We start from the raw sequence: 14,982 nt of genomic DNA, 5'->3' as shown, positions 1-14,982 counted from the left end.
GATTATGATTCACACAATGCTCATAATAACATAATATGCATCATGATTCTCTCATATTAAGTTATTTATTTATAGTTATTATTTTTATATTTTTAATATAAAGCATACTATTGTCATTCAATAGAATTTTTATTGGTATTTATAAAATTATTGTTTACTGTCCTTTTAATATTCTAGTTAATGCACACCCTCAGATTTAAGCAACTAAATATTTCACTACATATATTACTGTGTGTATAACTGAAGGTGACAAGTAATATTTAGTTTGATTGGTCTGCCTCATGCTCAATGCATGCTGGGCTAGTGTTCTAGCTTCTCAATAACCCTACTTAGAATTAGTGGGTTTGAAAATGGACGTATGCTTTTGATCTACAAATATACGTTCTCAGAATGCTCATCTACTGTGGCCAATTTGTACTTCATGTAAGTGAAATATTCCTTCTGAATACGGCAGCTTTAAGAGTTTAACATTTCAGACACCTAAAATCTTGTTAAGACACTGTACCTATAATCTGGATTTAAGAGAACCTCTGTACATCAAGATTGAAACCCTCAACTCAGAACACACCTTGGCAAACTGAAGTGAGGGAAAATGTGCAATATGAGGTACCACAAGGCATCAATGGTGCAATAGCCTTCCAAGCCCCATTTTACTTCTACCAAAACATGCAAGGTTTTTCACCTAGTCAAAATAGAGTATAGACATGAGTGCCTGCTTATGATAACTAGCTCCTGTGAGCACTGGAATAACATCACCACCACCGAGCACTGCTAAGAAAATAACCCAGGAATTGATGTATGAGCAACAAGCCTAAAGCAATGGTAACACAGTAAGAAAAACAGAAACGGACAACTGTTGAACATTACACTATGAATGAGGGTTTTTCATGTTTTAGCAAAGATTAATTCCCTTCCTCTGTTGAACTGAGACACCATCTATGTGTTTTTCATCTCTTAAATTAAGAAACACATTTCTCTATGAATTAACTTTTTCTAATTTTCTTTCTAAATATGTTTAAAGAGTTAACCAAAAGAAGACATGTCGGAACATGGCCAAGACACTGTAGCTACGTGGGTAGGCTATACTGTCAAAAGCAGTTTAGACATCTGTGTTGCACCACGCAATAGGCACATACCTGAATGTTAGTTGCTGGTGTTTGTACCATACAAGGAAAGTGAATGATCCATTAAAATGTAGACAGTTTTTGTCTTCTAGGATCACCACTCCTAATGTTACATATTTTCTTCTATAGGCAAACATATTTGCCCCTCACATTTTTCCACTGTTTCATACATTCACCAACTTCCAAACTGGAAGATGAATGGAAACACTTCAGCAAATGCACAGTTTACTAAACTTATAGGGGTTTGTGTTGACGTCACGTGTAATTCCATTTTTGAGGTGGTTCAGTTAAACCCAGAAATACCATACCAGGGTCACAGGAGGGCTTGTGCCTATCTCAGCAAGCATTGGATCTCTAATTTAAACCCTAGGACTGGTGCAGAGCAAATCAGTTTCTTCTGTGTTTGTTCAAGAGACACATATAGCATTCTGGAGTGGTCTACTTTTATTTGGGTCACCATCCACACAATTTATGTTGGGACAAAAGTCTGAGCCCAGAATAGTCAGACTAACATAACTAGAGGCGTTTTCACACTCAGTTAGTTTTGCTTTGGGCCGAGGCAGGAGATTAGTTACTTTGTTTCAATCTCCAGATAGTTAGGATGCGTTACACGCAGCCAACTTTCATGCAGTCCAAAAGTAACAATAAACACCTCACTGCTGTGTTGTGGACTTCCTTCATTTGTAGACAATAATTAACTATTTTCCCAGAAATATCATCATAGTGGGCCACCACCACATGTATAATAATTATGTGGTGATTTGTTTGTCAAACGCAGCTTAGTGAGCAGAATGTCTGTTATCCAATAACTAGAAGATTACTAAAAGATCTACTGTTGCACACTACAGAAAAGACACATTTCATCAGGGTAACGCTAGAGAAGAAATCAAGCTTTGCGGATAGCATAGAGAGATGTGCTTCAGTTTTGTTTAGACAGCACAAGTTCCAGGTAAGTTTCACTTGACTTTACAATGTTAACAATTTACTCTCAAGTAGTCTACAATATGAACATACTTCTATTTAGTTTATCACAATTGACATGTCTACTGCATTTAGGCCTATACATTTTTGTTAATGGTGTTCATTTTGGAATTTCTGATTAACATTTACTAAATCATTTGAAAGTTAATGCATCCCTAGTGTTCCGTGTCATGCTCAACAAGTGATCGCACTGAGAAGACACCCCACCTGCACACACTATTCTTACAGTGTAGACTCAAGGGTTAGATCACAAGTTACACAGGGCACTGCCTTCTGATGCCTCTGTGCATAGCTTGATTTACCTGATCACATGGGAAATTACACATGTTTTTAACAACATGGCCAATTGTTACACTGACTTAGAAGACAGTGTAAGAAGAAATAAAAAGGACTGGGAGATGTGCATAGTCAAAGGAATAAGACAATGTCAAAACTGTGAGTCGAACCGATCTTTTGTCAAAGCCAAAAAGGAAAACTGAAAATCAAGTGTCATGAACCAGAGCAAGACATTTTTTACCAGCAAGACAATAAATGTTTTTTTTACATTTCAAAGTTTAATACAAAAAAATCGGACAGGGACACCAACAGAGGTAGCCTGTTAACTCTTTCACATAATTGACCCCTGTGACCATGCCCTTGGAAACCACAACCTGATGTTGTGATCACAAAGCTGCAGCACTTACAGAAAATAAAGATGATGTCACAGCAAGATGGTAAAAAATATTCAACTTAGTGAATATACTTTAAATGCAAAAACTAACATCAACTTCACAATCCTCAAGTCCCCCAAACTCATAAACTGACCTACAAAATGAATCAATTGATGCAGAGAAAGGTGCACGAAATGTATAATTTATTACAATAAACTTTTCTTTTCATTACAGAGAGATAAAGACTCTGATCCTGAATCACATACTAGACTTGCTTTTATTAAGTGGCATTTATGCCTGTGGTTTTATTTGAACTGTGGTACATTTATATGCATGAGTGTGGTTTTATGCTAACATTGCCTAATTACTGATAATAATGGTATAATGCACAGTATTTCTTTTAGTTGGATCACAACTCCAGGATTCACTTGGTGCCATATGAAGACCACTGTTGTTTCTAAATGGCCCTGTCTGATTGTTTTGATCTGCACCAGAGTTCAGATGGCTTGATCACATCTACACAAACAAACTAAAAATATGGGGAAAATTGCTCCAGAGCTTGAAAAAACTGGTCCATGTGAACTGGGGTGAAAAACCTTTGAGAACTCTCATTACACATCACCAGTAATGGCACACTGCATGATAACGTGCAGTGAATACACTTGACATGAGCATTCCTAGTTTTCATCCTCTTTCTCTGCACGTTTATCATTCGTTTGCTCAGAGGTTGATGCGCTTGCTGCTTCCTGAGCAGCTCTTCTTTTCTCCACCCTAGCGGCCCGCTTCTTCTCTTCTTTCGTCTGCATCTTTTTGCGTTAAAACTGATTAAGTCAGTGTTTGTGTTGCAATTACTTAGTATGTTTTCCTTCATTTTTCACTTAAGCTGGCACTTAAGTCTTCAGTCTGTCTCAAGAATGATTTAAGATATGAAGAGGTAGGGGAAGTGATGGCGAAGGTTGTAGGGATGAGAACAACACCCGTACACATGCGCCGCTTAGCCGCCCTGCTGGCCGCTGCCGAGAGTTGATTCACCAATAAAATAAAAAGACAAATAACCTTGGAGGTCAATTGTCACCCCGCAAGCGGAGACTAGACTTCACGTAGTATATGTGTACCAAATTTCAGGTCAATAGTTCAAACGGTTTGCGAGATACAGGTGATTTAAAATCCTGGACAGACAAACGGACAGTCATGGTAGTGTATTATATAAGAAGATTAAACCAAATCACTTTTACAATATTCTTGGACATTAAACTAAGCAGTCTGGTAGTGACAAAGACAATGAAGAGATGGGAAACCTTACAATAAATGAACTGCACATATTTATTTTTAAATACCAGTAACATTGTGAAACTCATTGTTTTAATGGCTTATGTCATCTAGTGCTATAATTAGACAGACACCTTGACTTACAAAGATGTTTAGTGTTTGTAACAACTGTGTTTGTCTTATTCCAACGTTCTCAGATCCCTAAAACCACTAATGGCAATCAGAACTCAATAGGTAAAAATTCAAATCACGCGCATGAAAGACATACCAGTCTGGCAGCACTCTTGCTCTAAGTGCGATAACAGGTGCAAAATGGGTACTAAGTGCACTATGGGTGCCCTTGGGGTCCTCCACTCTCGTTTTGTAGTTCACTATTATATGTAGAAATCTGTACTAAAACTAAATACCCTCTCTTCATCAGCAGGTGGACAGCTTGGTTTCTTGCGACTCTTGCCAAGAGCGTCTAAAAAGTCAATCTGAATTGTGTATTTAAGCTGTTCTGAACTTGTGATTGTACACCTAAAGATGACATGGCAATTTAAGACAAATCATGAACTAAATATGACGTATTAACAACTGTCAAATACTACAGAACACAGCAAAGAATCCCAACAAGAACTTTAAACTTTGGTGTTGTCCATTTTAGTGTTAACATTATACTATCTATTCAAGTGAATTTCAAATGACCTTTTTTCTGTAAATGCCACATCACCATTCTCTTCCATGGATCTTGACTGCACTCTTTCTTTCACGACTCTGAATGCCAGCCCTCCGGCTACTGCAATACTTGCCACTGCTTTGCCCAAATCTGTCAGGGCTGTGAGGACTTTTACTGCAGTATCTGTGGCCATGGCCTTTCCCGATACAATTGATCCTTGTGCCAAGGAACTGCCCAGCACTGTGTTCATTCCAGCTGTTCCCAAACTCCCTGCAGTCTCCATGCCAGTTGCGACTCCAAGTGTATTTTCTGCTGCTGCAGCCACTCTAACAGCATTTGCTACCACTCCACCTGCTCCTGTGGCTGCCCCCAAACTGGCTGCTACACCGACTGTGGCTGCACCCATGACCAAAACTGACTCTGCAGCTTCCATTGCTCCCTTTGTTGGTTTTACTGCTTCGGTACTTGCCACAGCGCCCACTGCCCCACCAAGGACAACCCCTGTTGCAGCTCCTAATGCCACTGCCGTCTTGCATGTTGCAGCAGAGATCACGGCTCCAACCATTTTTCCAGCCACAGCTACGGCAGTGGCAGAGCTCCCAGAAATGGCCAATGCTGCTTTGCCAGCAATGGTAGCTCCTCCCGCAAAAGCCAATGGGGTTGCCACTCCAAACAATGCCCCCACTGCTGCACCAGTGGCACCAGCCGCAACAAGAATTTTAACTTTCTCAAGGACGTGGCCTGAAACTTCAGCTTTTGCCCTAAGTCTTCTGCTGAAAGGCCTGGAAAGCCTCCCCAGATTTCTTCGCAGTTTTAGCCCTGTCTGTGTGATTTGACTCTTGTGATGCAGGAAAAACTCAGGCCGAACACATTCTAAGCAAGGCTCTTCCTCCAGCTGTCTTTTTCTCTTTGCTGCCTTCATGTTGTTAAGACTTTTAATTTCCATCAACCTTAATTCTTCTTCCTCCTTTGCTAACCTCTCTTCCTCCTGTCGTATCTCCTCTTCAGCCTTTTCATACACCTCATTAGTGTAACAGCTCCCATTATTTGTTTCCACCATTGCCTCTATTTTCTTTAGCAGCTCTCCCACTTGTCTTCTATCCTCTTTATTCTTGTTATTGAAGATGTGATGCCTGCCACCACATAACTTCACAAGTCTTTGGAGGTCCTCACCAGCTTCTTCAAAAAAGTCCTCAATCAATCTGCCATCTAGATCTTCCCCACGTGTGAATAGCAGCATCATGTACTTAGATGTGCTCTCAGTAAAGAACTCTTGGAAGAGCATCACAGTCTTTTTCTCTTCCTCTGTGAAACGTCCAATTTGCATAACCAGCAGGAAGACATGTGGGCCGGGGGAAGACAAGGAAATGCACTTTGCTATCTCAGATCTGAGCTCTTCAGCAGGCAGCGACGTGTCAAATAAGCCAGGTGTGTCCACTACCCAAAGATGTCTCCCCTCAAATTCTCCTTGGCACTTTACACACTCCTTGGTCACAGAAGCAAAGCTGGCCACTGACCGAAATGCCTCTCTGCCCAAGATTGTGTTACCAGACGCACTCTTCCCAACACCTGTTTTCCCAACAAGCACTATTCTCAGTTCAGACATGGAGAGACCTTCTTCAGTGGGATGATAAACTTCATTACCTGGTAAATGATAAGAAAAATGTACACTGGGTATTGATCTGAGCTAATTAAAATTGTAGTAGTTATATTATCACATGTACAGAATAAAAAATAAAATGAGAAAAAAAAACACTCTCTGGTGTTATGAAAAACAAGAATGCATTGGAATACAGAAATTCATTTTAGTTTTTTCCACAGTAAAATACACCATTACACGTCAAAAGCAATACAACTATTTTACACAGTAAAATGCATTATTGGAATTCAAAGAAATTAAATGTTTCCCAAAGTAAAATGTCCATCCATCCATCCATTTTCCAACCCGCTGAATCCGAACACAGGGTCACGGGGGTCCGCTGGAGCCAATCCCAGCCAACACAGGGCACAAGGCAGGAACCAATCCCGGGCAGGGTGCCAACCCACCGCAGAAAGTAAAATGTATAATCACTAATGTTACAAAGTTAATAAATACAAGCACACAGACAAGCGTTAATAACTTTGATGCTAGCTTTTATTTCCTACTACATCATTTTTTGCATTTACTAATGAAATAACAAAGAACTGTAAATAAAATAAAGCATTTTATAAAACATTAACACAATGCTAGCAATACACCAGTGCACAACAGAACTAATATATTATCATAATGAAAAGCTAATGGAGAGAGAGACCTGTGCACTGGGACTTGAGGCTGTCTTGGCTGATGAAGGTCTATCTACTAAATACAGACATGAAGGGGGTGAACACGTATGTGATCAATCGTATTTTATATTTGTAATTAATTTAGAGCACTTTGCAGAGTTCTGTTTTCATTATGATAAAGAGCCTTCTGTTAATCAGTGTCAAAAAAGAAACTAAATTCACTGTGATTTAATGCTGTTTAAGAATAAAATGTGAAAACCTCCAAGGGGGTGATTACCTTTTATAGGACTGCATTAGGATGACTTCATTAACTCTTTGAGGGCTGAATATATTTTCCAAAAAACAATGGTTTCATTCAGAAATCAACATAAAACGTCTGTTGCTGCTTGCTGTGGCATGAATGTGCGGCAGGCTTGCTGCCAGGCTGTCTTCGCATGGCTGGGACAGCAGCAGCGGTCATGGTCACAGTGCATTATAATCTTGTTTCTACCTTTTATCATTGTTAAGTGGCAGTCCTCGCTGGCAAACACTGTCAGTACCATGATTAGCTGGGCACCAATCCGCTGAAGCTGGAACCTCACATTCGTTTTCGATCATTTGGATCAAAAACTGAGTTCGACAAGTCATAGTCCAATTCAGAGATAATGGGCAAAGCGTCATCCACAGAGTATTTTGCTGTACGCATTTGTTTGACCTCTTGCCAGATGTCACTGCCATTTTTGTCATTGTGTGCACCTTGCTACTCACGAGAGCACAGGGAATCTCAGTCAAACCAATGACACTAACTTTCCTTCTAGCAACGAGAGTCCTTCTAAAATGTAACAGTTGGTTTTGTCACAGTTTACAGCTGATTACCATCGTCAACTCCTCCTTTTGACAAAAGTTGACATCAGCCCTGAAAGAGTTAATGGAGTGGCACAGTGATGAGTACTGCTGCCTCAGAGTTTCAGCATTCTGGATCTGAATCCCACACCCACTCACTCTATGTGTTATGATTTGAATTTTGCTTTTAATGTTATTGATTTGTCATATATGTTTTGTGCTTAGATGCATGTTTTAAAACAAAACAGATTAATCCCCTAAGTATTTTTTTTCATTATGGATACACCTTTGTTGTTAGGCCATTGCTATGCAGGATAACTGAGTGTATACTGTGTGATGTCATTACGGCAATTGTATGAAGATCAGCCTCATGCACTTTCTGTTGTCCAAGTTTGAGGATACTTTTTCAAAACTTTGAATGCAGTTAACACTAGAATCCCTGAAGCCTACGAAAAAAGTTGTAATGCCGAGCCACCTTAAATTCCTTCGCACCTCTTCACCAGCGTCTTTGATTTGCAAATGTGTCAGTCAGCACAGGCAGCAAGCAGCCTGCTATCCCATCCCCCACCGACGCAGCAAAAGTTCTCCCAGCTCAGGTCTGTTTATCTGGGTGTGAGGTGCCTAGAATTGTATATGGTAAACAATATATTGTTATTTGGAATACATACATTTCATGTGTGTTCCTTGTCTACAACAATTTGTGTAAATGTAGAATGACAGGAAATGTGAGGCAAGAAATGATGAACACATAACTAAAACAGATACATTTTTTCATGTTCTACTAATAATTGGCAAAATGCTGACGTGAAGTGTATAATGTGTGAAGACTGAAGTCCAGGTGTCAAATAAACACTTTCAAAAAGGTATAACAAAACAAGTGCACTTTTATTCAAGAATACAACCAAAGAAAAAGAAATTATTCAATTTACATTTTGCTGTCAATAAATAATAATAGAGGTAAGAGCTGCTGCCATGTAAGTAAAAGGTTGTGGGTTCGAGCCTGTGCTCTCCTCGTTTTGAGTAGTCAGCTGCTATTATTACTACTATAAAAAAAATCATACACTTGATTTGACTCTGTAACACCTGGTGTAAATTTTGGCTTCTTGTACATGATATCGCTGAAGGGATATAAACAGGCACACAAACACTGGTGAATCATGTCTTCTTGGTATCTTGTTGTCACTTTAATTTTTTGTTATTCAGTTTTATTCTTGAATAAAAGCACACTTGTTTTGTTATACCTTTGCGAAAGTGTTCATTTTACATTCCAGTAACCACTTGAATGACATCAAATTCGTCTCTGCCTCTCTTGTGCATGCACACACACATTCATACATGAAAACATCACTATTTGAAAACGCTGTTTTTTTACAATCTTGCTCAGTCTCCACATTATGGTGCATGGCATTGAGAATGCAGACAGACTTCTACTTCTTTTTGGGTGCATACATCATCAGCATGGCAATGCCAGATCTAAACACTAGCATGGAGAATTGCTCACATACTGAAGTGACATTAGCTGCAGGTGGAAGTTCCGTGAAGCGACGTGAAGATCTTGTCTGTTGTTACGATTCTGCCTTTATTCAGAAAAGGCTCTATAAGCTTTATGATCACAATCTCGGAAAGTCTTTCTTCTGTGGGATGACTGGGATCTTTTTCTAATTAAGGAGTGGCATTTGCACACATTCTTTGCCTCCAAATCTGCTGCAATCCAAAACTTTATGCCAAATTTGTCTTGGTTGAGATGTATGGCAAGAAAGGACAATGGCCCTTATTTGGAAACAGTTGCTCATCAGCAGTAATATGTTGCCCTGGGTTGTAACTGAAAACACAGTTGTCAACAAAATGTTGCCAGATGTCAGAGATCGCAGCAAATCAGTCGTTTTTCACACATTCTGCATGAGTGTCTTTGTTGTCAAAGCGCAAGAGCCGCATGATAGTCTGATAGTGGTCTGGGGGCATCGTATCTTTGATTGCCGGTACAACAAATAGTTCTAAGCAGGCATCAACCACAGTACCAACTGTAGTCATCGCTGCTCATGTGAAAAGAATGGACATAATCACCATCAACTCAGAGAAGGAGAGGCAAATTTGTTGTACCACGTGAATGTGACTGAGAGAATAAAACTGAATGAGTTTTTACTCATTGACAGCAACATATACATTGAAAAATGTTTTTCTTGCTGTCTACTTGCCTTCTGCTACACTGCAAATTACTTCAGTAGGTACATTTTAATTGAAGACTTGTTTTCAGACCAAGTTAGATAAATAACTTAATTATTTGTGACAGCCGTAATTTATTCAATTTTCATTTGTAATAATTACATCAACTAAATGTACACTATCCAGTAGATCTGTCATGTTCATTTATTACCTTCATACAAACCAAATGCTCAGATTTAATACAAATGCACACATGAGTTCCTCTTTTCCACATATTACATTTTATAAAATTCTGTACAACACCCTTCAAGAAAATAAAATAACTATCACAACTGGGCTGAATAAGGGATAATCACCCTAAGTTAATACTTGGTGAAACCATCTGTTTCTTATATTACAGGCTTCATGCCATCAGTTTTGCACACCTAAAATTCACAAATTCCTTCTTAGAGAAGTGTGTGTTATGGGTTGTCCTCTTTTGTTTATTCCAAACATTTTCGATGGAATTTAGGTTGGATGTCTGATTAGGCTGCATAAAGACAATCACTTTCCTGTCCTTCAGCAACAATACAGTTGCTCTGGATCATTCTCAAATTAAAAGAAGCCACATCGTCCCATTTTCAGCTTCCTGGCTGTAGGCTACAGATTTTCTACACCCATCCATTTTCCCATCGACACTAACTCTTCCTACTTGTAGAGAAACACCCCCGTGATAAGCTGATGCAACCCCATGCTTTACTGTAGGAAGGGTGTTCTCTGGAAGGTGACATGTATTGGGTTTTTTTCTCAATTGTATTGCTGTGTATTTTGACCAAAACTTTTACTTTGATCTAATCTGACCATAGCATCCTTTCTCACAGAATCTTAAGAGGCTATTTTAGCAAAATATAAATAAGACAGTGTAAATTTTTAAAAAAGTGCCATACTCCCACCCACCCTTTGCAAGTCAAACTGATAGAGACCATGTGACATGGCTGTCACATCTCACTGTCACCAGCCTTTTCCAAAAAATACACCAATATAATCAGAGTCAACCATTTTAAATGAAGACTGGGCATTTGCTCTGCCTTCAGTTCTTATCTTCCTCCACAACAACCTTTCAACCTCAGAGTGTGGTTTCCTCTTGCTTGTGTAGTGACTGACATATACGACATTCTTGTCTTGAAAATGATTTGACAGCTTAACTTGCAGTTCCAACATGGACACTTGTACTTTACAATAGCATGTAACACACCATAACACAAATAGTGTAATTTTTCGACAACAATATTGTCTGAAGAGAACTGTACTTCTGCAAGCCAGAATATACTGATGAGGAGCGCCAATCGATACAAGACAAAATGAGGCAAATATGCAGCCTGGGGCTACAGCAAGGCTGCTAAGAATTGGAGATGGGTGATATACCTGTGAAAAATGTGAAATGATGGCCACTGAATACAAACGCCTCCATTACACAGAGTGGGACGTGCTGCTTCCACAACTAGAAAACGTAAGACATAGATGAGTCCACTTTGTTAAACAAGGCTGCCTCTATACACAACGAGGACAAATTTTTAGCCGTAATCAACCATGGAGTTCATGGTCCAAAATGAAGCTGGAAATAGTGATCAAAACCAGAAGGACAAAATGAGCAGCTTTCCTCAAAGTATGTTTGTCTGTTGGTCTTTTTTCTCTCTAGAAGTAGGCTAGTTGCTTACCATTGCAGCGTGAAATATCCAAAATAATTGCATGCCAAATGCATGCTTTCCAGTGTAGGTGTGATGCATGTTGAAAGACATTAATGTTAAAAGTAGATTTAACAGGATATATTCTAATGTAATTTTTTGAAAGACAAAACTCATGCTAAACTGTTCCTGCCATGGGCTTAGTATTAGGTTCATTTACTTTCATATTAATGTGAGAACTGCTTTCATGAGGGCGTCTGCCAACAGGCCCAGTGAACAGAAACCATATTACCTCAAGAAAAATAGTACTAGAAATATACGATAAAATGTTTATTTCCAGATCCCATATGTTGTCACAAACATGCCTCAAGGACATAGAAATCACATTTCTTTATATCAAAGCTTTTTCTGCTTCAAAGTGTACATTTTATATGGCTTTAGGCTTTTGTTTTTCAGTTTGAACTGAAACCCAAAGACTTTCATTGTACAGGCAATGCATTTTTTAATTTAAAATGTCAAATCCATATATGTCATGTTTGGAGAAGAATTCAAAAGAAGGGCTGGCCTCATCTGGACAGGATCCGAGTCATGTCATACATCTTTCACTTTTTAACGATGGCCAGGACTGTATTCCACTGGATGCTTAAAGATTTGAAATATTTTATATTCCTTGCTGGGCTTGTGCCTTTCCTTAGCTTTGTCATAAAGTTCACTTGAAAGCATCTTTTCATCCATGGTGGATTCTTTACTTGGAAAAACACTTTCAAACAATGCAATCCTCTAAAACCAGTATAAACTAATCAACATCACCACCACTGAGACAATTACTTTGTTTTATGTTCTGCAAAGCGGTTGGATAGCCTAAACAAGTTTACAATTATGAATTGTAAGGCATTTTGCTGTTGTAATATCATTATATATAATATTTTAATATCATTGCTTAATCCTAATTGTTTTCTTTTGTTGTAACTTTCTTTTTGTCATTTTTTGTAAAGCATTTTGAGCTACACTGTTGTATGAAAATGTGCTATTTAAATAAACACTGTTGTTATTGTTGTAATAATTAATCTAAACAGTGTTTTAGAATTTTATTTGCACTATGCTAAAGTGAATTATGTGTAAATAAAATTTTCACTTTTCAGTGTTTTAGAATGTCATGCAACAAAGTACAGTATACATATTTTGAAAAGGGGAGGCTTCCATATTCACGATAAAATAAAGCCTACGTTCATATTTTTTGGGCCAAGTGAAATAACGGTTCAGTCAGTGCAGTATTATATGAACTGAATACTTTTCTGAAAAGTCTGTATCCAGTAGAATTAAACTCTCACAAAATACATCTGGTTCTTCTTTTCCACTGTCTTTATATTGATACTAGATAACAAAACTTTACAATATTTAAGCAAAATATGATCTGACTAGAGAGCTATGGATACACTGGTCAAGAACAGCGTGAACGTCATAATAACTAATAAAAAAGGAGACCCCGCGCATCGTCTGGATTTCAATGTGTAAACAAAACAAAGTGTTGCATTGTGCTCATGTCAGTAAAGCACTATAAGTAAAATTAAATAAAACCTAAAAATCGACTTTTGCCATACTTACACCAAAGTAACTCCTGCACTGATGGATCCATGTCGTTTCTGCTTAGTGAAAAACTTCACATATTAGACAATTTAATCCTAAAACATAACAGGTGTTGTGAAACGATACGATTGCGTATGCAACGAAAACGAAAACTTTGTCCTTTCTCACCCTTTCCTCTTCAATGCCGACGCCATATTTAATTTCCTATTGGCATAGACGCATCACGTGTCGCTAAACGGTACCCTATAGCTTAATTTCTATTGGCTGACATATAACACGTATTAAGGGGCGACGTATTACTTTCTGCTGATTGACATTCACGTCAGACGGACACGCCCACCCGACGTACAGTAGTTACAACGACATAACATAAAATTATCATATACAGACCTCAGCCGTGCTGTGTATGTGGTGAAATGACGCTCATAATCTTTCACTGTCTTATAACCTTAACGTTCTGTTAAACAGCAATCAAGCTGATCTCGAGAGTCTTCACTTAAGAGGTCAGGCTGGTTCATTCTATTGAACCTCAGTTACATGCGGTGCGTAATTGTATTTAGCTGTGTTGTAACATTCCTACTCGTAAACGCCGAAAACAAACTGCGGTACATATACAAACAGTTTGAAAGAACAACAACCGCTGTGTTGTGTGCGGGTTTCATTGAAGTTAGGTAAACTGATTCGAACTGTAAAAGGCAATGAGCATTACTATGGACAGTCGGTTTGAGCTTGGGGTGCAAGCGAGACACCTTACCGCGGGGAAAGAGTCGTTGTAGACGTTGTTCCAGAGAGTTTAACGATAGAAAATAAATTTTTAGTGCTTAAACCCAAAACTAACTGATTAATTAATGTAAATTATGTTTTCGTTATGTTAAAAGCTTGGCGGAGAGATAAGAGAGCACAGTCAGTCCAACACACACCAGTACGTTTTTGATCTCATAGATGGAGAAGGATGATGATGCTGCAGACCGGAGATGCTATACAAAGGAATGTGAAAATACCGATCGTATTTTATCCAGAGACGACACTGAATTAAATATACAAAGTATAAGTGGAAAGAAGCGGTCAAGAGTTTAGGGGCATTTCTGACAACCGTTATATTCTTCTGTACGGGAGCTTACAACGTGCCATTGATAATGTTGGTGAATGTGGGCACTTTCCCTAAACACCTTTTACACTGTTCCTTTCACTTTGCCCTATTGCACCGGCACACATAGCAATATGATTATCGTAAGATAAAAATAATCACAAATAGCATTCTTAGGTTTTTATTGCAAATGTGTGGCTTTTAAGCACAGCCCCTTACATGAAAATCGTTCCAGGGATGCTGTGCAATGCCTGATCAATAGCTGACAATTTCACCTTGAGGATTAGTAAAGTATAAAAAACTTGCAGCTAACTAGGGGTTATATGCTTGCTTCCTTGGCATGACCTCTGAAAACCACCAGATGTCACTATTTTCGAAGCAACAAAAGTTCAGATCGTCTACGGTGGTTGTAGTGCACAATCAAAAAAGAAGCCACTGACCTTTACTGGTAGCAGAACATCCCGTGGTTAGGGCAACTGCAGCTCCAGTGCGCATGTCAACCCAACACCGTGTTTCTGACTGATAACTTTTCCGATTTCTTTTAACTACGCAATGCGACTATTTAGTTTTCATTTGTTAATTGTATTAGAGTGTCGTTTTTCATCTGTGCTGCACAACCACACGATTATTAATATTTGAGGTATACAATAGCACATACGTATCCAGATGATGGTTAGTTTTCAAGGTCGTGAAGTTGTTCTAAATTAAAAAA

At 38.6% G+C, this 14,982-nt stretch overlaps 1 protein-coding gene across 2 annotated transcripts; it reads right to left on the bottom strand.

Moving 5' to 3' along the window:
- Window positions 1–1,716: 1,716 nt before the first annotated feature.
- Window positions 1,717–13,377, bottom strand: LOC114662030 (GTPase IMAP family member 7-like). 2 transcript variants are annotated; one of them, XM_028815319.2, is made up of 2 exons: window positions 13,202–13,377; window positions 1,717–6,326 (listed from the first exon to the last, which is right to left on the bottom strand). In XM_028815319.2, exons 1-2 carry the CDS (start codon window positions 13,230–13,232, stop codon window positions 4,684–4,686), a joined length of 1,674 nt encoding a protein of 557 aa, XP_028671152.2. In that variant the 5' UTR covers window positions 13,233–13,377; the 3' UTR covers window positions 1,717–4,683. The 2 variants fall into 2 exon arrangements, with proteins under 2 accessions (XP_028671152.2, XP_051790809.1); XM_051934849.1 differs by lacking the exon at window positions 13,202–13,377 and adding an exon at window positions 8,262–8,385.
- Between the last annotated feature and the right edge of the window lie 1,605 nt (window positions 13,378–14,982).

The sequence above is a fragment of the Erpetoichthys calabaricus genome, chromosome 12 (assembly GCF_900747795.2).
Source record: "Erpetoichthys calabaricus chromosome 12, fErpCal1.3, whole genome shotgun sequence".
Taxonomy (NCBI): domain Eukaryota; kingdom Metazoa; phylum Chordata; class Cladistia; order Polypteriformes; family Polypteridae; genus Erpetoichthys; species Erpetoichthys calabaricus.
Note: the sequence above shows the minus strand (reverse complement) of the source record. Positions and strands in the feature narration are given on the sequence as shown.